Raw genomic sequence first — 26655 nt, forward strand, 5'->3', positions numbered from 1 at the left:
TCTGGCAATCCCTCTTGAAGTACAAGCATAATTTTAAAAATAAAGAAATGCAATTCACACTTATCAGAGCCCATCACTCTGCTTACAGCTTAGACAGATGACCCTTCTGAGCCAAGTTCTAACCAACTTCACTGCTAATTTGACCAGGTGCTGCTGCAGCTAAATTTGGAATCTGTGGGCCAGGATTCTCAGCAATTTAAATCCCTCTGGACAGCAATTTTGTGGGACTCTCTGTCTCTAGAATATCAGTTAACCCTTCTTTTCCCTGGGGTCTGGCAGGATATAGTTTTTGTAGTGTATGGTTTGTGCTGTGTGGCGCTAGATGTCATGCACGATTAGAGTAAGCCACCTCAAAGAGCCAGGCCCGAAATTGCTGGAAACCTGGAGTCTAAGGGATATGGAAGCATTTGCCTTTCCACTTCTTTTGTGACACAATTAGAATGAGGGTGGGAGATCACAGGGTATTTGTTTTTTCCTTGTGGTTGAACTGGCTGAAAATGGAAGCAACCCTTCACTTAAACAAGAAGGAACAAGGAGTCTTTCTCAAAGAGCGGGGAATGTGTAGACGATAGGGGTCCTAACTGATCTGAATTGGAATTTAGAACCTGGGTGTGTCTGAAGAACACATGAAAATCCCCCACCACCCTTGGGTCTATGGAGGATGTATGAAGGTGAGGGAAGGTGAGGAAACAAAAAGATCTGGTGTTGCCTATTCGATAGCCCAGCCCTGGGACAAAATCTTGATGGATGAGAGAGGTGCTATAGGCAAAACATGGAACAGCTGTTTTCTCAAAGGAAGGTGGAATGTGCTGATAAAGATCCCTGGGTGTGGTGGTCTCTCCTTCACTGTGGAAATACAACAGGACTTGAGGTGAATGGGCACTGAGAATACTGGTTGGTGTACCCCTGCAGTAGAGAGAATACTATAGGGCTCCTCTGAAGTGAATTTGTAAACAGTAGGCCTCTGTGAGGGGACCAAGCTTGAGAAATCTGAATAGGCTGACCATGAGCATGTGAGACACCCCCAGAAACTTCATGTTTGGGATGAGAGTGGGGAGTGAGCTTTATGGTTGGGATGAGCCATAAAATTGGAGAGGTGATGTGAGTGATTCCTTATATATAAGGCTGATTTTTAGGGTTTGGGGTGATTTGAGTGGTGTCAGTCTTGGAATATAACCTATGATGGGCTAGTACACACTATCCCTATTCTATTTTATGAATGTCTCATGTCACCTACCCATCTTGTTTTGACTATCATCCCAGCTCACTTGGAAAAGTATGAAAACCTTGGCTACATTAATCTCCTCACTTGACACTTGTTGGCTAGGAGGAGTCAACCACATCTTCACTGATTTGGGAACAGAAAGAGAGTTATACCACCATGGACCACGAATGAGGTCGTCTGTGGGGAATCTCATGGTGAAAGCCATAGGGAAAGACTGAGTAGGCTCCTTAAGGATCTTATTAATAAAAAACTCACTGGCTAGTAGCTTTTAATTACTTTGCAGATGTCGCCTTCTATCACTGAGGACCAAATAGGCCTCCTCCTTATTGATTACAATGAAAATATGTTTTTAAAAACAAACGCTTTATTTAAAACTACGGATATTTTTTTAATTAGAGGAAAGATTAGCTAAATGCATTTTCTCTTGTAATTTAATCCATTCTAATTATCCTGAGAGTGGTTATGATGAAATACGTAACTTTCTCCTAGTTGCAATTTCACGTGATTTTTTTCTTTATTATCCATGAAGGGAAAAGCTCAGAGATGGTCAATGACATGGTGGCCTTCTGTGAGTCTGCTTATAATGATGCATTCAAATGCACGATGAAAAGGATGAGGAGGAAATCAATAAACCCTGACGGTGGAGGGTTTTCAAAATGATGGTACCCTGTTTTCCAAAAGTAATAAAGACAAGACTTGTAAAAAGAGCTTGTGAAATAGAGTGATATGAAAGAAGTGGTTGGTGTAAGATTGAACCCCTTTAGGCAGGCAACTTGGGAGGAAATACAAAATCTGTTCCTTACATGAACATCTGGGATACTCAGTGTGGTTCCTGATACCCAGGAGATGAACCAAGGAATTGCAAAAAATCCCCAGATGTTACCAATGGGAGTTGCTCCGAGGAGTCATGCAATTGCAACACGGGAGGATTGAGGGTAATTGTGCAGTTCATTGGGTTGGGTAGGGACAATCACTGCAATTCTTGAGTCTCCAAAAGGCACGTGTGACTCAACTGAGTTCAAAGTTGAGCCTCCTGAATTATTCCTTGATGTACAGAGTACAAGTATAAATATAATCTTGGAGCCTAGAATCAGAAAAGGAGAGACCAGCACAAGGAACCCTAAGAGACACTGACCTGACAGCAGCCTCAATGTGAAAAATGCCAGGTTCCTTCTTAAAGAAAGTGTCTTTCCAAACTCTTCTAGAGTATGTCTGTGGTCCCTAGTTTGAGAAATGCTGGCTTAAAAGAACTGAAGTTTTATTCTATTCAACAATAACATAATTCCAAACTAATACATCAAAGGAAAAGACTTTTCTTTTGAACTGTACTTATTATAAAAATGAAACCCAGAATTAAAAACAAATTCTCATAGACCTCTTGGCTTCTCGGGAATGTGTCCAAGAAGTTTAGTTGGAGAAATTTTGGTTGAAAGTAGCAAACCCCAATTTCACAATAAGCCTCCATTAACGTAAGGATATTCAGATGTTTGATTCCATATATAATTGGGCTGTTTGGTAAAATAAACAGGTTCAATTCCAGGTAAGAGAGCCAGTTTATGTTTCTCTGTAAGAAGCAGATGCCAGCGAGTTACAGAACAAAACTTTGCTTGGGAACATGATAGTGGGTAGGTGTTATTTTTGAAACACTGCTAACTGTTCGATGGTTTGGAGGCAGATATATGAAAGGGAGGTTGGAAGGTAGCAAAATGTCTTACTGAGAAATTTATTTGGATGATGTTCCCTTGCTTTTATCTTACATTGGTAATAGATAATGGTGGTTGTGATGGGGCTGGGGGATGATAATGACGATAATGATGATGACGATGATATTAGCTCACATTTGTTTGGCTCTTACTTTATGGTAGGCACGGTGTCTATACGTTGCATATAACCCAATGAGGTAGCTCATCTCTTGTTTTCCCATTTGCAGACAAAGAAACTGAGACACAGAAAGATGAGGAAACCTGCCAGGATCTGATCTCAGGCCGACTGAAACATAAGCTTGTATCTTAAGTGCTTTATAATGCTTGCATTGCCCTGAGTCCAAGTAAAGGGATATAAATAGATGAACCTCTACTTAATACCATATTTTTTTAAATCAACAAACACAAATATAAAGGAATAAAGTGGACTCTGATTATTCAGACTATGGAAGGAAGTTTCTCAATGCAGAGAAAAAATTTCTTAGGTAAACTGATATAAACTGGACCTGAGATGAGCAGAAGGAGAAACTAACAAACAAGTACTATTGACTATCCCTAAGCCAATACTACATGGTATCTAGTCCTTTAGGTAAAGTGTGTTTTATGGGATCCTACCTGGAAGTCCTCCCTGAGCCTTACAGAAAAGAGAAAGGCTTGATAGTGTTAGAGTGGCCCATTCATATAGTTTTGCATCAAAGCACTAGAATTCAGGAGATGGACCAGTCCCTAGAGATCATCTCATCCAAGTGTGTTCCTTTTTTTTTTTTTTTTAAAGATTTTAATTACTTATTCATGAGAGACACACACAGAGACAGAGAGAGAGAGAGAGGCAGAGACACAGGCAGAGGGAGAAGCAGGCTCCATGCAGGGACCCCCACGTGGGACTCGATCCCAGAACTCCAGGATCAGGCCCTGGGCTGAAGGCAGCGCTAAACCGCTGAGCCACCCAGGCTGCCCCCAAGTGTGTTCTAAATTCAGCCAATCACATATTGCATTCATGATATTTGAAATATCTTCACTGTTATTTACTTAATATTTTTCCTTAAATTTACTCAGGCCTGATATTGCTACTCACTTTTGCCATATCCCTATGCAATAATACCAGTATAATTATGAGTTTAATGAGCTAGTCATAGCTTTCCCAAATATGTATTTTTAAAAACAATTTTTAAAAACAAATATGTAACTATTCAATAAAATATATTTGCACATCCACACAAAAAGTATTTCACATTTGTGGACTACACTCTGGAAAGCAGTTATGTGGTCCAACCCCCTCATTTGCTGCAGGAAGAAACTGAGGGTGGGAAGGTGGGTGACTACAGCAAAAGCACCCAGAATGTTCATGGCAGAGTCAAGCCCACAACACAGGTCTCTCCCAACCTCCATCAATTTATTCTTCATGACACCATAGCAAATCAGATAGTGAGTGATGGGATAGTATCCATCACAGATATCTATGGGAGCTCAGATCTCTAGGGCCCTCTTTGTGTTCCTCTCCTTTTGATGTAAGGTCTTGAGGGCATTTTGGGGGACCCAAGAATCAGAAACTTGGGAGGAACTGGTTCTTAATAAGTTGAACAGTTGATTCTTTGTAAAATCTCAAGTGACAGAGCACTCACTACTTACAACTAGGGTAGAGCATCCCCCCTCTTTTTTCCCAACAGCTCTTATTTCTACGTGTTTTCCTTTGAGTGTAGAGTCTTCTTCATGGTAACTCACCCATGGGTTTGTTAAAAGAGTTCCAAACTGTTTTAGTTCTATGCTCTTGTGAAGTCAGTAACACTTCATATTAAGCTATTTACTCATTGGGTCTGGCCCTGGCACTGTGGGCCACAGGCTAGCACATCAAAAGACCCTCTAAAACATTAAAGGTATGGTACATGAATGCTCCAAGTGACTGTCTCCCCACCGAACTAAAACACTGAGGCCCAGCATGGAACCCAACATGGGGCTTGAACTCATGACCCTGAGATCAAGACCTGAGCTGAGATCAAGACCAAGAGTCAGATGTTTAACTGACTGAGCCACCCAGGCGCCTCGCCTCCCTTCTCTTTTTTGATGGGAGCTCCTTACATGGGCGCATATTACTAAGTCACATAGGAAACAATACAAAAATTTTTTCCACTTAAACTACAGAATGGTCGAGCTATTAAGTTGGGGTGAGCCTTATGTCTATCTCTGTAGTCTATTTTCCACCTGATGCTTAAAGCCCTTCTTCAACACCCAGGCCAAGATAGTAAACACTTTGAGTAATGAGAATCTGATTCCTTATAAGGCAATTTTCTCTTTTCATTTTATTTCACTTTTTGGAGTGAGTTGCAAAGGTGATCCTGTAACTTCTACCTTCTGGTCCTTGCTCTGAGTCTGAGTAGGAAAGCTGGGTAGGTTGCCTGACCTAAACTCAAAGAGAACTTCTGGGCATGTTGTTGCTCACATTTTGGCCAAGTTGTGGGGGGAACAATCAGAAGTGGAACTTCGCTAAAAGTTTGTCCATAATTTTTAACAATGAAAGACTATCCCTTTAGGTTTTCACTTCAAAAAAGAATGGAGCTGTTAGCAGAGGTTCTAATAAGAGCCCCCGGAGGAATAGGTTAATTAACCAATCAGAGAATTAGCTGCTCCCACAGACCTGGTGGTAAGGATGGCTCTACTCTGGCTAATTTCATCTCAACTTGATCTCATTGTGGAGTCATGAAAACTCGAATGTTCAAGGATAATAGCTACAAGAAAAATGTTTCCATAACTTAGAATGAAACTGGAATGAGATGCAGAAGCAGCTGTACTCAGTCTGAAGTCGGTTAATTTTGATAGTCACTTCCTTCCCATCTTGTTCCCTGTAGTTCTCAGGCTCTCTCCCTCTTGGACTGTGACCCTGTCTACTTCTGATGACAATCACTTAATCAGCACATCAGATTGTCGCACGGCTGGTTTTACCTTGGGTAAAGATTCATTTTCCTTATTAACATCACAAGAACCAATTTCTTTCCCCAACCAATTAAAGAGGAAAAATAGAAGGGCCCCAGTGCAATAGAGGGAAAAGAAAACTGTTCTGACTTGTGGCACATGGCAGGTCACTCAGTCCCACACGGTCCTAGAAATCGAGTCCTCATGATTCTGAAATGCAACTGGAAGTCAGGACCACACAGTCAAAATAAACAAGTTGTAATAAGCATTACAGGCATTGTTCACTACCCAGATATCAAACAGTTCACCTAGGGTTGGTATTGGCGGATTTATTCCGTGGGTGCATTTGTTTGTATTATTCAGAGCCGATGTCTGGACGGCCCACATTCAGGAGATAATAGCAACAACCCCTAATTAGCATTTAGTTTCCCTCCTTGCATTCTCTGGCAAAATGTTATTTCTCCTCGTACTTCTCGCTCAACTATTCCGCAGAGCACACTAACAATTACTCCACCTCTTTACAATAGACACTTATCTGTGTTTACTATAGTTTACAGTGATTTTTAACCTATTCTGTAGCCCTTTTATGCCCTGGGGGTATAGTGTCTGGATGGGTTTCTAAAGTACAATCCCCAGTTTAGTAAAGGGTGGTGGGTGACAGAAACAACAATCCATTTTAGGATTATGTTTAAAGAATAAAACTAATCTAGCCACACAACGCGCTTTCTGATTTATTCATAAGAGTAAACTGCAGCCTTTCCAAATAATACTAAAATATTCCAAAGATAAACATGAATTGTGGCTCATTTGGATTCAAAGCATAGTTCTTATCTGTGCAATTCTGTAGGTTTTAGCCATACCTTACATTTAACTTGTTAGAAAAATGTAATATAAAAATTATTACTTGGTAGAATCCAGTCTACCAAAATGCTAACTCTAACAGTTAGTGTTGAAATGTTATACCTGATATTTAAATCTTTAGCAATATATACTAAATTTCCAAATATAAAAAGATTATAATCCAGTTGAAAATTATGGAAACGCATTTGACCAAACATAGATAGATCTTACTGGTTTGGATTTTAGAAGTCTGTATTTTTATCCTCATTCCTGCCCCCACCCCCTCAACCCTGCATCAATCTTCTTGCTTCCTTCAGCACAATAAATGTAATCCCCAAGTGCTCATGTTAATCGTTCAGTTGATGGTTTCAATGATCCTAAGAAAACCACCTCTCACTACAATGTTTTGAAAATAGGCTGCAGACAACTCTAGTACCCCAACACTAACCACTCAGGCTATGCCTCACCCAAATCTCCTAATGCATTGTTTGCAGACTGGGTGCCATTTCATTCTTATTTGTTTTCTATTTTCAAAACAGTGTTTGAGGCTTTGCTTAGAAAGGACCAAAAAGCCTCTCTTTCTTTCTGTCAGTATCCCTGAGGAGGACCAATTCCGGGCTTGTAAATGTGGCATTTACTTAAAATGAATTGACAGGAGTATCTGCTCAAAATAAAAGTCTAAAACTCCACATAGCAGCTCAGGGGCCAGAGGTTGAAAAGCAAGAGAAGCAATTATGTGCGTCCAAACACCTCGAGATTCTGAATAGCAAATCTCACCAGCCAAGGTATTGTTTGGCTTTTTAAGAGCAAGTCCCAGTGAACATAACCATGAGGATACAGCACCTATCCGACAAATGAAATCAGGGAGCCCTAATTTCTCACAAAAAGAGACTTTGGTGACAAATATCTTTATAAATTACATCGCGCAAACTCATGCAGTCATAAGAAATCATAGTTCTGAACAAGAGACTTCCCTGGGTCCCACTCCCTTCATTTTGGTAGCTTTACCTGACATGAATTTGCACATTCTCTATGTCTCCCGAGAGCTGATGCATGTCAGCACATGCATGTGTGAAACTTGAACCAGACCTTCGAGTAGTAGAGACATCTTTCCCTGATTCAGCTCACCCTAAGTGCTGCTAGAACAAAACATCTCCTGTGTTCTCTTGCTGGCCATATCCTCACCATATCCTACCCAGACTAGAGGTGCCATCATCCCATTTCATCTTCAAAGGTGCCAGAGACACTTCCACTCAATTACTTTCTCTCCATTCCCAACACTGGACCATGTGCTTTCCTCTGACAGCCTTCAGATCACAGCTAGGGGCCTGTTCCCAAAATGAATGTTGACCAGCCTCTTTTCTCGACTTTCTTTATCAAGACCTGTGCAACTTTCTCATTCAGGGGTTGGCTGACTGTTCCTGTAAAGGGCCAGGTCATGAATGGCTCTGTGGACCATGTGGTCTCTGTGGCAATGACTCAGCACTAAGACGGAGTGTATAAGCGGACAACATATCAATGAATAGGAGTGGCTATCCTCGAAAAACATTTTGTTTAATAGGCACTGAAATTTGAATTTCCTTTAATTGTCATGTGTCAGCAAAGATCTCTTTTCACTTTTTTCAACACTTTATCTATGTAAAGACTACTCTTGGCTTGTAAGCCATAAAAAAATAGCCAGCAGATCAGCGATGGCCCCATCAGCCATAGCTAGCCATACTCTGTTTCAATCCATCTGGGTTGTACTATTGTGAGCTATTCCCAGATTGAAGATAAGTTGCAGCTAGGGGAGAGCCAGCAGCCATCACTGTAGGGGCAGCAAACCCAAAGCAGACGTGAAAGGGAGTGCAAAGGGGAGGTGAGGCTAGATGGTGTGAATTGAAAGCAAGGAGGATTTTCTATCTACAGGTTATTGGTTGGCAAGAGCTCTATTTTTGAGGGAGGGAGGACTGGACCAATGGAGCTGTGGGGTTGAGGGAAAGTCTTTAAATCACACTGGGCATGCAAAAGTACATCAAGAGGAATGCCCCTGAAGAGTGGAAGCTATTGGTACGAATTGTAAACTGGGCTACACACATCCCTCCCTTGAGAGTTTTCTGAATTATCCCCCAGACTCTGCAGGGAACAGAAGATGAAAGCAGCTGCAGGGAAGCAGGATCTGGAGCATCATTTGAGAGATTGCAAAAACAATTCACTGCCAACAGACTGTCCCGGCAGGGTCCCAGTGCTACAGTCATGGCCTGGATTGGCACGCTGCCCCTCAGATGCCCAATTAGATGGAACTGGGGTAAATCTAATGCAGAGTACATTTTATCTCTGTTTACCACTCAAATGAACAGCATGGGAAATTGAGTCTGACCTCATGAGTCAGCCTTGGACAAGCTCCTAACCCTGTCTCTCCCTCCAGGTAGCCAATCTGTTGACTGGGCTAGGATAGAAGGGAAGACCCCAGACTTGATGGCCAGATTCAAAGGTAACTGGGGGGCAAGACAGTAGTTTGCCTGGAAACTTCTCTGAGAATTTCCTTGCAAGTGAGTGGATTAGCCAGCTTGACAAAGAACTCAATCCAATGAAAGTAATAACTAGAGGTAAATTGATATTCAGGTTGACCACTTTGTAACTGACTGAGGCATTTGGAAAACCAAAGAGCAGTTGGCTTCCATCTCCTCAAAGGGATAATTGGATATATTCAATCCAGTATTGTCCTACCCCAAACCACAATATTGACAAAAAATAATTAAAAGCAAAACTGAAGAAACTTGGAAACTATTACTTCTCTAGAAAGAAAATAACCTTAAAAAAAAAATCTCATTTGAGAAATTTATGTAGAAAAGTGGCTAAGTGAGAATGACATGGTACCAGAGGAGATGTTGAACGATGGTGGTGGTGATAGGGAGGGTCAGGAGCCCAAGGGTGATGCCTTGTCTTGGGACAAGGGTGCTCACACCTATTCCAGTGGTACCTGGCTATCTAGGAAACTTGGGAGTCTTGCCTGTATCTAACCTGGTCTAAATGAAGTGAGTTCAACTGTTGCCAGCAAGCAGGGATCCAGTGATCCAGCCAGCTGGTAGATTATCCAAAAAGGGGAGACTTGCAGACCACAGTCATGTGGGTGCTTGAAACCTCTAGGTCCTGACAATTTCCCATGCGTGTGCATTTCTCCCTCCCCAAATCAGTAATTTGAATGGATTTTATCTGATTTTGTTTCTTGCCTCCCAATCTAGAATTCTGGAAAGAAAGGAAAGCGTTTTCTAGTTGAGGACGTTGCTTTCCCCTTCCTTAGCCCCTGAAGATTTGGAGAGGCAGCAGGAATGTTGTAGAGCACTCATGCCCCTGAAGGAACAGCCAGTTGCAATGCACGACCATCACTATAGATCTACGATTTATGAAAATAAAGCAATATGTGCCTGTTTCGGTGCCTGCCGTTTGCCTACCAATGGTGCAGTGTTCACCATTCCAGCCCTCTCGGCATTCACATTTGCCATCTTTACAGGTCCCGTGCTCAATGCAGCGGGGGTGGCACACGCGCTGGTCACAAGCTGCGCCTGTCCAGCCCTCTTCACAGCGGCAGGCTCCCCCGATGCAGACGCCGTGAGTGCCACAGTCTACTGAGCACACTTCTGGAAGAAAAACAATGATTACAGCTCAACACCACAGCTGGCAAAACCCTCTGCTGGAGGCCAGACCACACCCATGGCCTGGGTCTCTGAAGCAGGCCCTAAGGTCCAGCAGGTGTGTCCCCTTGGGAGGCCTGTCTCTCCACTGGGCTAGGTATTAATTGTTACGTGGTTTCTAGAGCAGTGATTCTCGCAGTGGGGTCCCTTGACCAGCAGCATCACTGTCACCCAGGACTTGGTAGGAATGCAAATTCTTGTGCCTTGCTTGGACCTTCTGAATTAGAAACTCTGGGAGTGGGGCTCAGAAATTTGTTTTCACAAGTCCTGCAGGTGGTTTTGATGTGCACTAGAGTGTGAGAACCACTGTTCTAGAGCTCGAGGCCATCCCAGGAGGAGGTCAGACAATGGCCATCCAGTTTGGCAAAGCTACCCAGGAGGTGCCATCTGAAAAGATGTATGTATGTGGATCCTGACTCCCTGGCCAGCTGGGACTTTTGCCCTGTTGAGAGCCTGAACTGACCAAAGGCCACTTGGGAACCCACAGATCTATCCCTATGATGATTGCAAATCCACCCATCACCCAGATTGGTACATTGTGGCAATGATGACCGCTACGACTGTGCTGCATTTACACAGCCTCTTTCTCAAAGGAGCTCAAAGTCTTTTGTGCTTTGGAAGGAGACAGACAGACAGATATACACTCTCTGGCGTTCCAGACCTCTCACTCGAGGACAAGCACGTGCCAGACATTCATCCTTACAACAGACTGCTGAGGGAGGCATGGCTCATCGTGCCAGAGGAGGGACAACCCAATCAGGAGGGGCAGTGACTCACTCAAAGTCACTGCATATCGGCAACTCGGTTGGGCCTTGGCTCTAGGGCTACTCCTCCCCCATCCTCTGCAGAGCCTTGGCCTGGACCACCGGCATGAGCACTGAAGCCGGAGGAGAGTGGGCTGAGAAGACGTCTCAAAATAGCCCATTTTCACTGACTCTTTTTTTTCTTTTTGGAATGAAATATTCATTTCTTTCCCATTGTAGGCAAAGCTTCACATACATTCCCTTCCTGATTGCCATGGCAATCTGACAGCTGTCTCACTACCCAGAGGAAGGGGGCGGAATGATGATCGCTCGCTTGGATAGGCACTTGTCACTGTGAACGGAACCATTCTCTGGTAGGTTGGGACCGGCTTGAACTGTTGAACCGTTCCATTTTAGGGTCACTCGGGAGGTAAGACACATACTCTTAATTTTAGGAAAATAAAGTGTACAGCGCAACTTCATTATTTTCCCGTCACCGGAGTATTGCAGAGCTTTATAACATGTTCACACAGCACCCCAAGGGAGCCTCTTTTCTGTTTTATAGGACGTTCCATTCAGTTTGTCTGGGACTGAATTGTTCTGTTTTGTTTTCTGGTACCTTTAGGGAGTGTACATAAGAAAACCTATAATGCAAATGGAAGCATCCCTCCTGGGCCCCTCATCCATTTGTCGCGATGGAACAAACGAGGCACAAGAACCTGCGGTGTCTTGTGTGTTTGTTTGTTTGTTTCTCAGGATCACAGACTCCATGACTGAGGAGAGGAGAGTGAGAAAAGCACTATGCAATTAGCCTAAGTCCCTTTATCCCAAGCTAAGTGTGAAAAGTAGATTCCCATCCATATGGGCTCATGGAAGGAACACAGGGCGTGAGTGTTGGGAAAGGCGAGAAGGAAACCTCTTGGCTTACCAACAGAGCAGTCGGGACCCATCCAGTTGGGATCACAGCTGCAGAGGCCTGTGTCAGGGACGTAAGTGCCATGCCCACTGCACTGGTCTGGGCACTGGACCCTTGCCAGCTCACAGTTTAGACCACCCCAGCCAGGGCTGCAAAGGCATTCTCCATTTACACAGACCCCATGGCTGGAGCAGGTGGGATCCAAGCAATCAACTGAAAAAAAAACAAAAACAAAAACAAAGAGTAAAAATATTGATCACTCATGGGGTATGGGCCACAAGACTGGCTTGCTGCTGCGGTAACTGGTGATTCACCAACTCCTATCCCCTTGCAAGCAAATGGAGCAGCCCAGGTAATACTTACATGGTCTCTTGAAGAACAACCCATATAAAATTCAAGACTTTTTTTTTTAATTTGCCCAAACACCAAATCTCACACTTGAAGAGAATGTAAGAGAAAGAGGAGATTTCTCATGCAGAGTTAGGAGGAACCAGATATAGGGGTGTGTCCTTCAATGTTGAGAACCTTGTACTTACAAACATTGGTACCTTAATTAAATCATATCAGAGCTTCTGAGCCTGGGACATAAATACTGGTGATATCTCTACATGTATCCCCAAACCGAATTATCCCTCACTATCAGAGAGGAAAAGAAGGCTTATTCTTACTTCACTAATACTTGCCTTCAGAAGGCAACAAAGGATTAAAAAGAAAACCAGTGAAACTCATAAGTGAGTCACTTTCCTTATTAAATGTCACTTAGGCTAAGTCTAAAATTAGTTTTCATTCTCCAAACACACATCTATTCACAGGAGTTAGTAAAAGAACAGGATAGAAGAGGTAAAGTTCGGTGTGGAAACGATCCCAAAGAGGTAACCTTCCTGTATATAGTCAGGAGTGGCCTGAATGGGTGAGTCTCTGGCCCTAGCACTGATACTCCTTCAGACTGTTGGTCAGATGAGTTAATGGTCATATTTTTGGTCATTGTCATTCTTGGCAGTTTCATGGTCTGATTGTTTGGTTATCTTAATGCTCGGAATGGATATGCATCCAGTAGGTAACTTGAAGACTCACTGTAGAATCAACTCAGGGTGAGGAGAGGTGTAAGCTGCAAAAGCCAGTTCTTAGAAACAGGACTTTCTGTATGGGAATGTGACCCCACACCTCAGACATCCATCCAGTCTCAGTTTTGGGCAAACGGGTTTTGATGAGGAGGATCAACTTCCTCAGGTGTTCCTGAAAAATGATGCAATGACATCTGGAGAAGAGGGCACTGCACACTGTGGGGTTTGAATGGTGAATGGTGGTCCTGCAGACAGCCCAGATATTCTCTTATGGATCAGAAAAATAGGGGGGCATCTCATCAACTTATTTAACTAAGACACACATTTTCCTCATTTTAACAGCCTGGAAATCAGGCCTTTTGGCCTAGAGTAAAACATTTGCTTCTGCCATCATCAGGGGGCATAAGCAGCTTGAGACCACTTTAAATTCCTTTCTTGAAGTTTCTTGGACCATACTGTTGTTGTAACTGAGCCCCTCATGTGCATGTGTACCATCTTGTAGTTCCAATCCTCAGAGATTTTGATTTCTCTCTCTGCCCAATGCCAAGATTGAAACATGCAAGATTTTTGGCCTCTAAATAGTTCCTGTGACACTGAGATGGCAGCCCTTTGGGGTCCCAGCTTTTTGTAGCTAGTCTTAATTTTTTTCTTCTTATGGCATACAAAATAATGATAGGTTTTAAAATTGATGATACCTTGGCTCTAAGTAGGACATTATTTAGATTACCCATGCCATAGACTATTTCATTCTGGGGGACATCAGACTTCAGGAATTTGGATTTACTAGACATCACAGTATTCCATGAAGTTTCCAAAGAGCTCATCTCTCTTGAGGCAACAATAAGTATTTTCAGTGTAAGGAGATGTTTCTGATCTGATCCATTTGAATCTTCTCTGGAAGATATTATTTATGAAAATCACCTCAAAACTATTGGAGCCATGGGGAAACAGAAGCTGCCATTGATTTAGCAGAAATAAAAAATACACTCTCAGGAAGGGGAATTTCAGTGATTTATTATTAGTTAGAGATGTTTATGATGATGCTACTTGCTCTGGTTGCAATCACTTTAAGGTTATATTCATTGTCTTAGGGACTATAACTTCTGATGATACAAACCCTTTCTGATACCTTCAAATTTGCTCAGGATGGTGGAATGCATCTGAAGGTAAATGAATCGAAAGTTTCAAACACACAGAAGACATTTACAAAGAGGCTGTGCAATGCTTTTGGTGTCTGTCTCATGCTCAGCATAGCTAGCAAAATATAGTAAGTGTTCAATACACAGTTGATACAGAAATGAACGGCAGACTTCTCTATAAGGATTCATGTTAGCGAGACAAACTTCCACAAAGAATTGACAAGAAAGAAAAGGTGCTACCAACTTCTTGCTTTTGGGAAAAACACCGTGTAATTTGGGATCTGCGCAGCATGAACTAATTCATTCAGAATCAATCCTGTCCATATTCCTCTAATAGGAAAAAATCCTCAAACTTTAGTTTTTTCTCTGTCCCTCTTTCTAATATAGCTAAATCAAAATAGACACAAAGATATCTCATGTGCTATGTGTCTCAGAAATTACCCTCCATCTATAATTAGCTATTTAAAGCATTTGGTGAGGTGCCAACAGCTAGAAGCTTTCAAAAAATTCAAAAAGTATATCGTAACCTTTTTCTTAAAAAGATGAAATAAAAAGTAATATACCCCCCTGAAAAAAAAGCAAAAAGAAAATGTCATTTTTCTTTCAGATAAATTAGCTTTCTCTTCTCTATCTTAAATTATAGTATGAAGAAAGGAGGAAAATCCACTGAGATTTATTAGCCCAGGAGTGGAATGTCATCAAAAGAATTATTTATTGTATCTAGAAATATGAGCTAACCCTTTCAGTTATACTAGTAAATATGTCCTTTGTGCTATATAATTACAGCAGCTTATGGCATAACTAAATCCAGACTTTAAGAAGAGCAGTTTCACTATGAATTTTAAATTTGGTTCCAATTTCATAAGATGGTCTTGTGGCCACGTCCTTAGAGTCTTTAGCAGGCAGGAGGGACTATGGCATTTTACGAAGCTTTATAAATAGAAATAGTGTTATACTTAAAAGGGGGACAGTGGCCTTTACCAGCTAAGTACCATGTGCTTTACAACACCAGCCCCCTGGCAGCTGAAATCATTAGAACTCATTTAGTCTTGGGCCCTCTGTAGGTTTGACAAAAAAGGGTTGTGAATGCAATTTCTATCCCTAAGGATAAAAAAAGAGGTCAAGGAGTTTTACAAACAATATGTACTATAAACCCCTGAAGAACCATGAATTACATTTATGAAGTTAAATGTCATTGAAAAATGACTCAACCATGAAACTGACATGAAAACATGGCTGACTTAAACTAATATGTCAATTCCTCACTCATCACCTTCCCACTCCCCCAGACATCATTGAATGAAACCTCGCAAATTCATCCTTTCATTTTCTTGTGCAAATCTGTTAATAATACAACAATGTTTATGCAGCAAAAATGGAGGATGGCAACTATCGATTTCGTTGCCATGGCCATTTCAGGTAAATTGTTTGAACGTTATGACTATGATGAATATCAGAAATAAAAAAGCTAAATGGAAGAAAAAGTGCTGATCCAGACTTTCTGATTCCATTTCCTATTTTGAAAACAGCATATGAATCACCTCGGTTCATTCTTTTTGGGTAGTAGAAATCAATAGAGGAGATTTCATCCTTTCATAACGATCCACGTGGCTTCCTTGTTTTGTTGGATGGTTAATTCATTCAGAACATTTAAATAAGGCTGGTTGGGAGAGTAAGAAAGTTGAGAAATCACTTGGAATTCTACTCATATAGATATGCGCAATCTTTACTGGAGGGAAAAAAATTTCTAAGACGGGCAATGTCATTGCTCTATCATTTCGTTCTCACCAAATGATGTATGCAAAAGGTCGTTTTAACCTTTCTTGTCATATTATTGGCCTCTCCCATGTTTTCAGCAAATGCGGCTTTGCCTTCTGCAATCCATTTATCTTTTAAGAACTTTAACCTTTCAAGCAGGGTTATTAAATCAGTCCTTCCTCCATCCAAACTCCCAATTTGGTTTTATGATGCAGATGGAGGGAGGCTACCTTTTATAATAGAGGGAAAAAATATATAGAGTGTTGAGCAAATGAAGATCTGGGGGTCAGACTTCTGGGTCCCATTAAGGGCATTACCGCTGATGTATTGGAAAATCTTAGAAGAATAATGTCATGGAAGTGGACTCTTTGTAGCCAGGGTTCTAAAAACTATGAAATGGGAGATTTCAGTGTGGAGCTTTTGTATGTGTATCTGAGGATAAGTTACTGTCATTACTTTGTGGTAAAGGCTGTAATGATTGGTTATTTTTTATAGAGACCTGGAGATCCATAACTTAGTGGGAGGGGAGAACAGATCCACTCACACTTGAGAACCTCACAGCACCTGAGGTCCCTTCTTATCAGCTTGGCAGGGAGAAGCTGAGAGAGAACATGGGCATGTGGTGCCTAACAGAGTCTTTTGGGGGGCATCCTGGGTGGGCCTCTTAAGCTGTTTCAAATGGAGTAGGCTGTGGGATTTACTTTTTCCCTTAGTTTGTTGGGAGATTGACACTTTCTTTTCTGCTAGGAATGTGGAAGGGAATAGGGCTGTTGGAGTTGCATGGGGACATTCTCCGGGGAGGTAGATGGAGAGGAAAGTGGCTCAGCTGGTAAAGAATAACTGAGCCAATTCAAAGGTTGGGGATTGGGCCAGGGATGGACAGCACCTGGGCTTAGGCTTTCCTACCAGCTCTGCTTGATACTTTCTATGCGGAGAAACAATAGATGGACAACCAGAGATCATACTCTGAAAGCACAAGTATAGAAGAGGAAGACTGGCAGGCAGGTTGGCAGAGTTCCCTTGCCTTCTGGGTCCGATACCTTTAACTCTTCTGAATGCACTAACCAGAGTGACTAGGACTAGTTGAAGCTTCTGATCTCCTCCAGAAAGGTGCTCTTCCTCTCTCTCTTTCTGCACTCCTTCTTCCATGGCTCCTTCCGGATCACCAAGTCTCATCGCTGATCATGTTTTTTTCAGATTGGATTCAGCTTATTACACCCCTAACTTTTCCTCATGGGTGCCAGAGGCCACTTCAACGCATGCTATACTGAGCTCTTTAGATTTCACCAAATTTCAGTCCTGTGCTACACCCCCATCCTCCTCTAGTTCTGTGTGATTTAGGTAACCAGCATAATGTGACCTATGACATGGGTGCCTATTGTCTTTCAAGTCTGACTGCTTTCTACTGATATTAAGTTTTCCTAAAATATATACAGAAATATATGAGTACTAGATTACCAGGGACAGTTTCAAAACAACAACAACAACAACAACAACAACAACAACACAAAACCCCCAAACAAAAACCCAGCTATGGGAAAGACAAGGAGATTAAGGATTCTGGTTTTGGGGATCCCTGGGTGGCGCAGCGGTTTGGCGCCTGCCTTTGGCCCAGGGCGCGATCCTGGAGACCCGGGATCGAATCCCACGTCGGGCTCCCGGTGCATGGAGCCTGCTTCTCCCTCTGCCTGTGTCTCTGCCTCTCTCTCTCTCTGTGACTATCATGAATAAATAAATAAAAAATCTTTAAAAAAAAAAAAAAGGATTCTGGTTTTGTTTTGTTTTCTGGATAGCTTTAGTAATTCCAAATTAGAGGATTTTAAATAAAGCAGAAGAAAAGAGGAAGGAAGATAGGAGAAGGAGAAGAAGGAAAAAAAGAAAAGAAGGAGCAGGAAGGGGAGGAGGAGGAGTTACAGGCAAAGAGCTGAAAGACAAAGGCGGAGAAAGTAATTGAAAGAGGAAAAGTAGCTAATTAACATAAAGAAGAATAAAACAAAGCATTCCTTCCAGAACCACACCACAGGCCTGTGTTATCTATAACCTTAGAAGTCTACAAAAGCCAGCACCTTTGAAGTTTCTCTGTGCAAAATGTTGAAGTTTCCTTTGCAAAATGCAGAGCCCTGGATTGGGCTCATTAGTAGAAGTCAGGGCCTGCAGCCACTTCCCCCCTCCTCCCACCTTGCTGCTGCCCAGCCTGGCTCTGTGGAGCTTACCTTCCTCACAGTGCTCGCCTTTGTAGCCAGCGGAGCACACACAGTTCCCATCAATGCAGGAGCCATGGCCCCCGCAGGAAGGATCGATGCACTGATTCATGGGCACATCACACTCTGCGCCTTTCCAGCCGCTGTAGCACTGGCACGTCCCTTTTGAATACTGTCCATTCCCACTGCACAGGACGGGGCAGGCAGCTGCAAAAACCAGAGACAGAGTACCAGGTCATAGGGGGTAGTGCCTGAAGGGCTGTGTCTGTCCAAGAGGCAGAGCCTACCTGCCATTTCAGCTTTGTTTGCAATGTTTTAGGCTGGGGACACTGGTGGTGGAGGTGTAGAGCCGTCTTCAAAAAACCAGTAACCATCACAATGACAACAACAAAAATGTTACTAATAACAGCAGCTACCACCAATTCCATGCTTGTTAGGTGCCAGGGACAACATCGAGTGCTCTATATGGAATTTATTACTTAACCATTGTAATTATTTGATGAAGTGGAAGATAGAATCCTGATGCCCATTTTACCCAAGAGGTGCAGACTGGTCAGAGTGTGTGGCCAAAGTCACAAGGCTCGAAAGAGGGGGAGCCCCCTTGGAAAGCAGGTTGGCCCAGCTCTCAACTGTGCCCTCGATAAAGCTACATGGATGCATGTGCTATTTTTAGTGGCACAGGTAGGGTGGGGTCAGAACTTGTTTTGCTGAGTATCTTACCCTCTGGTTAGTTGGTTCCTATTCCTGGCAAGTTTATGCCCATTAAAAAGGAAGGAGGATGGGACATTGTTGACACAATCTCTTCATGCCTTAGTTTCCTTATATGGACCACAAAGCATGGTCTATGTCTAAGTATGACATGTGTGATAAAGTATAGACTAAATATGCCTGGATTATTAAAAAAAAAAAAAAAAAAGAAAGAAAAGCAAGAAAGGGAGGCAGCAAGAAATCTCTAGTAGTTCCTGTCTTGGTTGGGACTCTCCTGCATCTGTTGATAGGAAGAAGGCTGAGAATCAGTGAGGACTGCCTGGAATGAGATTACCATGGTTTTTCACCAGTTTTGCCTTAATTGTGTCAATTCACCTGTTTTAGAGATCAAGAATGGGATTTTAGTGGCCACTTTCAGGCTTTGGACTTTTCATTTCAGAATCAGTTTGTAAAGAACCTAAATTTCCAACCTGGTTTTTCATTTGGGCCTAAAAAGAAGATACGACTGCCTGCTATGGAACTGGCACTCAGGGACCTTCAGAAATGACCAACAGAGATGTTTAGTGACTCTTGGTTTACCTGAGGTTTGGAATGTACAGATTCTGAGAATTTCACATGTCTATGTATGCATAGAGCCCAAGCCGTGTCCCTGTCCTGTGGAGCAATGGCACATCTCGTCAGATGACTCGGCAGTCAGCAATGCCACTCTGGCTCATCAATCATCCCCTGTTGTCATGTTTCTGTCTCGTTTTTATAGTAATTAAGTTTCCTTCTGTGAGTGTCTAATATCCCAGAACTCTAGCAAACTCCTTGAGGACAGGACCATGTTTATCATTGCTGATTTTGTTTCAGCTCTGCTTTCATCAATGTTGATGTAAGTATTTCTCCTATGTTCCTGATATTTAGAGATCCTCAGGTAGGGAGGTAATGGGCAAGTGATAAATGGCCATTTATGGAAGGTGTGGGAAAAAACAAACAAACAAACCAGTTTCTGGAGTAGAACTCATGCTGCACACACAGAGCCTTTTTCTGAGGAAGTGCATGTTTTTTACTTTAATTGTAAACTGACCCAAAGGAAAAATATCTCAACAGCTGATGTATGATTGAGGGATATCTGTCCCTCCACCCTGAATTCAACAGTTGTTAGAATTATGTAGGGTATAATTACCAGTAGAATTCTTATCCTTTTGAATCTACCACAGGACAATAATGGATCAAAAGTGAGAACATCATCAAAGCAATGTTGAATTTTGGATGGACTCTCGTTATTTTATTTTTTATTATTAAAAAAAATTTTTTTTGGACTTTTATTAAATGAGGGAGCATGCTTTCTATTCCCAGGATACTTAAGCAGAGATCTGGCCAGAGTTGCTACCCAGTGGGCCCAAGATTCAGGTTAGGGACTGTGCAAATATGAACAAGCATGAGAAAAAGTACAAGCTTTTGCAAAGTTTCAAGAGGGCTTTGAAGACAAATTAAATTTGTTCCATGTCAGTTCCTCACAAAACATCGAAGCTCTATGTCAGGAATGGCAAATATGTGCACACAACTACCACTTTCCCTTCCTTGCACCTCTTGTGGACATCATCAAGTGATCATGGCATCTTGTAACCCAGAGCCAAGACAGAGGCTCAAAACCTTCAATGTAGTGCCCAAGCTGCGACCTGCAAGAAGGCAGGATTGGCATTTGAGAAAAAATCCACTTTCCATTTCTTCTCTAGGTAAATTAAAGATATCTCTTCTACTAGGAAGACTAGAATTGGCATCATTTCTTACTCCACTTCTACTCTCGCCGGCTGAAATAGGAAACTAGTAAGAAGGGTGGCCACACATGTAGTAGAATGAGCTTCCAAGGGCTGTTTCTGACTTAAGGATTATATAGTGAACCAACTACCATGAACAGCAGAAAAAGTTGCATCAAATAGCCACCACTGGACTCCCACTGCACCTTCTTTCCTCCCAAAGAGTGGAAGAGGGTAGAAAGTAAGGAGCAAATAAGTGTTGTTTTTATTAACTGATAAAATACAGTTATACAGTTATATATACATTTTATTTATTCATATTGAAACTGTTTTTCTTCTACATAAACTCCATGTGGCAAAAAAAAAAAAAAAAAAAAGGATTGTCTAGAAGGGAAGAATGGATTTTATTTAAAGTCAGGTGCCTGGGAAATCAATTTTAAAATGTGACCTACTTAAATTACTCAGGGGAATAAATGGAGAATAGTGAGGTCAGAGAATTCTCCACATTCTAAATGCAGCCCTCTTTCAGTATGTTTGCTGCATGCTCACCAGGAGTGTGGTAAAAAATGCAAGACACTGTGGTGTTCTCTGGAAAGCAGGGGCACTGGATGGGCCTGCCTGATGCCACATAAAAAAGTAGAAGCAGCTTAAAGAGGAATGAATTTCTCTAGTAATTCATTTGCCATTGAGGCAGAGTGCAAAAGCCAGAAGCGAGCCTTCTAGTGGTCACTGGGCTGACTTGCATGGAGAGCACCATCCTCAGGAGTAATTGGTTCCTTCTCAGATATAACCCAGATCCTCACAGTATTTAAGTCTCAGCCTGATCCTCATTTGAAAGGCTGAACATGAAGACCTCTCATATTCATAACATTTCTTGTATTTTTACTATCACTAATTCTACACGATTTCTTTCTGACAGGTTATAGGACAAACAACTCTTGACTCTATACCTTGCCCAGAGGAAATAGGGAGCAGAACTAGAAAGAGAAAGATTTGGGTGTCAGAAAGATCTAGGTTTAGAACCTGGCCTGTCACTTACCAGGTTTGGGATTTTGGCCAGATTAATGCATTTCTCTGAGACCCAATTTTACCTTCAAAATATTCTTCCAGAATTGATGGGAACATTAAGTACAATTACATGTGCAAGGACTCAAAGCTATAGCTGATACATGATTTACAATGAACAGATGTTCCATCTTGAAATTCCAAACTGAATCTCCAAATTGACTTCAAGGGTTAATAAAATTTAAAATTCAGTATGTCTCAAATGTGCACATGTATGCGCACATGCATGCAGACACACACCACCACCACCACCATCACCACCTCCACCACAAGATCATCAAATAATACTAATGGAGAGAGCTCATGTTATTCTTCCCCTAATCTTCTCTGGTTGTGGGTGGGAGGTGGTTCTGGAATCACATGCGGAGTGTTTTATGTGCCTGCCTCTTTCTCCTTTTCTTAAGGCTTACAGGAGTAGAACATTGTGCATTCAAGCTCCTATTTAAAATTAATTAAAATGTTTGTACAAAGTGACTATTCTTATTTTACTAAATCTAGTAGATGGAAGCACTAAGACTTACCCAGAAGAAAAATAAATTACCACTGCCACTGATGACTGACAAGTTAACATGCTGATGACAAAAAAAAAAAAAAAAAAAAAAAAAAAAAAAAAAATTTAGATTCACTTAAATGGCGTAAAGCTCATTTTAATGATCAAGCTGGAGCTTTTTTCCTCTTCCAAAGTTCTCTGTAAGGGATGAAATGAATTATCAGTGTTATTTACTCAGTGGGAAGTAAAAGGACAAGTGACCCATATCTGCTGTTTTAAGTAAAACAAGTCCCATCTACTTGGAGCTTGTAGTAGAGGAAATAACTGGAGAAAAGGTGGAGATGTTGAAAAGTTTGAATCATAAGGCAGAGAGTAAATAACTGCATCTTGCCAAGTCATTTATAGGCTGGGCTAGATGTGCAGAGGGAAATTCAAATACTGTACCTTTTAAAAATCATTTGAAATCTTATTGAAAGCTTTGTGGAAAAGAGACTTGAGAATACATGGGCCTAGTAATCGGGGTAAATTGTCACAATAGCACTAAAAATTGGTGACCTTACTTCCCAGTTAGTCAATAAATATTTATGAATAACCTAATGCATGCTAGTAGCTGGGTTAGGTGAAATAGGAAAAAAAGTGATGGAGAAATAAAGATGCCTTGATTCCCCTGAAGCAATTGAGGATGTAATAATTGGGTTACAAAGGCAAAGCAAGCAAAGTTCAGTATCATCACCAAAACTGGTGTTCCATTGCCTATCCAGATTGTGGAATTAGCTTGGTGCTTAGCATAACGTGTTAGGAAAGATGGGTTTCACTTTTTGGTAGGTCCCTGCAAATGGCAAGCCATTTGATAGACAATAAAGTTTAACATCTACTGAACATTGTATTCAAAAATAAATTCCAGAGTTATGTCACTAAGAGAGTGACACTTTCCTGACTTTGTTCTCTTTCACAGGAAGAACAACTAACAACTATTCATGAGCAGGATACCACTAAGAGAATCCTAGAACACAGAGGCGAGGCTGAAGACCTTTCTGTAGCTCAGAGAAGACTGCAGTAGATGGCAAAATAAGTGGCTACATTTGACTACATTGCCCCTCCCCCATGCCAGGGCAGCACCATTTAGAGACATCTCCCAGAGCCTTTGGTTCCTCTAGTGAGAAAAAAGAATCCAGGGGGAACAACCAGCCCCATCCTCCACCATTGTGGGTTGCTATGTGGGAGCCCTGACTCAATCTCACACTGCAGGGATTGCAGGGGAATTCCAACCACTGGGAATCTGACTGTGAGGAAGAGTGGGGATTGCCACAACTAGTACATGGATCTTGGCAGACTATGTTCACACTCTTAGGGCCCAAATAGTATGCCAACCAGAAATTTTGCTCATCTGCAAAACAAAGGTGGGGCATATTCACCAGTGGAATGCAGAGCTGCCTGATTTTGATCTTTAAATGAGGAGTTTTGTGGGCTCTGGAACCTAATTTGCCCATAACCAAGCAAGTAGCTGAATCATACCCCACCCACTATGGAGAGGGTCTTCCAGCACCATCTGACAAGAAGGGCTGGTGACAACTCCTGAAGAGTATAGCCCAATGGCACTTGAGCTTAGAGGCAGACAGGAAGAGCTAATTTCCCCTCAAAGCAAAGCTAGTGCCAGATATGGAGGGTTTCTGTACTATGCAAAAATAGAGATTAATTCATAGCCAAGGCTGAAGGGGTAGCTCTCAGTCCCTCTTATCTTGAAAGCCTGTTTGGAAATTGAGATCAGCCTGGAGCAGTCCTTCTCCCTCCCACTTAGGTAAGGGAGCTGAGACATAGCCCCAACACACTGCAGAGCATGATTTCTGGCTCTACCTGACCGTGGGCTAGTAAAAAAATAAAATGTGAAAGCTCTAGCCCAGTGGTGCTAGAGCTGAGAGCAGGGAAGGCAGAGCCAACAGTTTGCAGAGCAAAGCCAGTAGACCTGTTTGGGCCTAGAACTTGGAGTACAAGTTAGCATGTGTTAAGACGACTAAGAGTTTTACTGCTTTTAGAACAGCTTATTCCACAGTGCCCTGGCAAGGAATCTAATTTATAGCTCTGCTCATTGCTGAGTACAGCCTTGAGCCTGTCTGACCAAAGAACCTAACCAGAGGACATGGGAAGCTACATAGTCCATTTGACAACCTTACATACAGTGGCATTTAAACAGAGAGCACAGCCTATGGCTTCCTTTGTCTGTAGAACAAAATGAGTGGCCTCATATGACCAGAGAACTCAGTGAGTGCCTTGGACTGATTTGAGCTCCCAAACAATCAACTGTACAAACCTGGGTACTGGCCTGTTGCCCTAATTCATAGTCTGTCAATTACTGAATATATAATACCTAGTCTTGACCAGAGAATCCAGGAAACCATGAAGTTCATCTTATAGCTTCACTTGGTTGGAGAACCAAGCCAGCAGTCATATCCAACTGTTCTCTGCCAGTGGAAAACCTGTTCATCCTTGTCCTTAGGGCTCAAATAGTTGCTTTACCTTCAAATATACAATAATAGCAGGCCCCACCTGCTGAAGGACATTATCACACCAGAAAGCCAAAATGAGCTGACTTGTAACGAAGTGTATCTTCCAAAGCAAACCTGTAAAATCTGGAAGAGGAGTCTCGTTACTCAAACATGCAGATATCAACATAAAGAATCAAGAACCACAAAACATCAGGTAAATATGACACTACTAAAGGAAACTATAAAACCCAATAACTGACCCTAAAGAAATGGAGATCTATGAACTGTCAAAGAATAATCCTCTTAAGAAAGTTCAGTGAACTACAAGAAAACACAACTAAGTGAAAGTAGAAAAACTATCCATGAACAAAATGAGAAGTTTGACAAGGAAACAGAAATCATAAAAAATAAAATCCTCGTGCAGCCCGGGTGGCTCAGTGGTTTAGCGTTGCCTTCAGCCCAGGGCGTGATCCTGGAGTCCCAGGATCGAGTCCCATGTCAGGCTCCCTGAATGGAGCCTGCTTCTCCCTCTGCCTGTGTCTCTGTCTCTCTCTCTCTGTGTCTCTTGTGAATAAATAAAATCTTTAAAAAAATTCCTCAAGTTGAGAAATATAATAATGGAATTGAGAATTCAATAGAGTTTCAAAAGTAGTAGATCTGACTGTCCAGAAGAAAGAATCAGTGACCTGGAGGACAGAACAATAGAAATCACTCAGTTGGTGGAGCAAAAAGAAAAGAATGAAAGAGTGAAGAAAGCCTATAGGAATTATAGGATACAATGAAAAGAAACAATATTCACATTATGGGAATTCATTCCATAAGGTGAAAGAAAGAAAAAGGGACAGAAAGTATACTTAAAGCAATAATGGCTGAAACTTCCCAAAACTAGGGAGAAAAATGGACATCCAGATCCATGAGACTGAAAGAAACACAAACAGGCTGAACTCAAATAGGGCTACACTGGGACACATTAAATTGTCAAAAGTCAAAGACAAAGAAAAAATTTTAAGAACAGCAAGAGAAAAGAGAGAAGTTATATATAAGGGAATACCCATAGTACAATCAACAGATGTCTCAGCAGAAACTTTTCAAGTAAGGAGAAAATGAGATGACATATTCTAAACATCAAATAAAACTGTCAGCCAAGAATTCTATACCTGCTGAAGCTGTTCTTCAGAAACAATGGAGGAATAAAGACCTACCCAAATAAACAAAAGCTGAGGGAGTGCATGACCACCAGACATGCCTTATAAGAAATGCTAAAGTTCTGTGCGTGAAAGTGAAAGAATGCTAATTAACACGATAAAAAGGTAAAAAGGTAGTGTAAATCTCACTGGTAATAGTAAATATATAGTTAGATTCTGCAATATGGTAATAGTAATGCACAACTAACTTACAATTCTAGCTCTGGTTCTAAGTCATACAATAAAAAATATTTAAATTGTAATAGCAATAATCTAAAACGTGAGTGGGAAAAACATAAAATATATGAATTCTATTGAAATTAGCTATTATCAGTTTAAAAGAGGGTGTTATAAGTTTAAAATATTTTATGTAAATCTCATGGCAACCACAAGAGAAAATCTTGCAGTAATTACACAAAAGAATACAATAAAGAAGTCTAAGTATATTGATGCCAAAAGACAACAACACACACAAAGAAGACAGAAGGATAAGAAATAAGGAACAATGGATCTACAAAACAACCAGAAAACAATTAACACAATGGCAATAGTGTTTACTTGTTGATAATTATTTTAAAAGTAAATGATTAAAATCTCCAATCAAAATACAAAGAGTGGCAGAAAGGATTAAAAGACAAGATCCAACAATATCTTACCTATGAGACTTGCGTTAGCCTCAAAGACAGAGAGTGAAGGGATGGAAAAAAAAGACATTTCAGGTAAATGGTACCAATAACTACAACAACAACAAAAGGCAGGGTAGCTATACTTATAATAGACAAAAGAGACTTTAAAAATGATTAAAAGAAACAA

At 41.5% G+C, this 26655-nt stretch overlaps 1 protein-coding gene and 1 long non-coding RNA gene across 11 annotated transcripts in view; one reads left to right on the top strand and one right to left on the bottom strand.

Moving 5' to 3' along the window:
- TENM2 (teneurin transmembrane protein 2) overlaps positions 1-26655 on the bottom strand; it is a 1512848-nt gene that overhangs the window by 125124 nt on the left and 1361069 nt on the right. For 9 of the 10 annotated variants that reach the window (XM_049109163.1, XM_025435138.3, XM_049109165.1 and 6 more), the window contains 3 exons: positions 18183-18377; positions 12021-12221; positions 10083-10295 (listed from right to left, as the gene is read on the bottom strand). In XM_049109163.1, coding sequence (XP_048965120.1) covers positions 10083-10295; positions 12021-12221; positions 18183-18377 — 609 coding nt within the window. The remainder of the gene's footprint in view (positions 1-10082; positions 10296-12020; positions 12222-18182; positions 18378-26655) is intronic. The other variant, XM_049109164.1, reaches the window with a different exon arrangement.
- Positions 141-3365, top strand: LOC112651831 (uncharacterized). Its single transcript, XR_003131074.3, has 2 exons — positions 141-681; positions 3156-3365. It is a non-coding gene; the product is annotated as an uncharacterized LOC112651831 (long non-coding RNA).

This window comes from Canis lupus, chromosome 4 (assembly GCF_003254725.2).
Source record: "Canis lupus dingo isolate Sandy chromosome 4, ASM325472v2, whole genome shotgun sequence".
Taxonomy (NCBI): domain Eukaryota; kingdom Metazoa; phylum Chordata; class Mammalia; order Carnivora; family Canidae; genus Canis; species Canis lupus.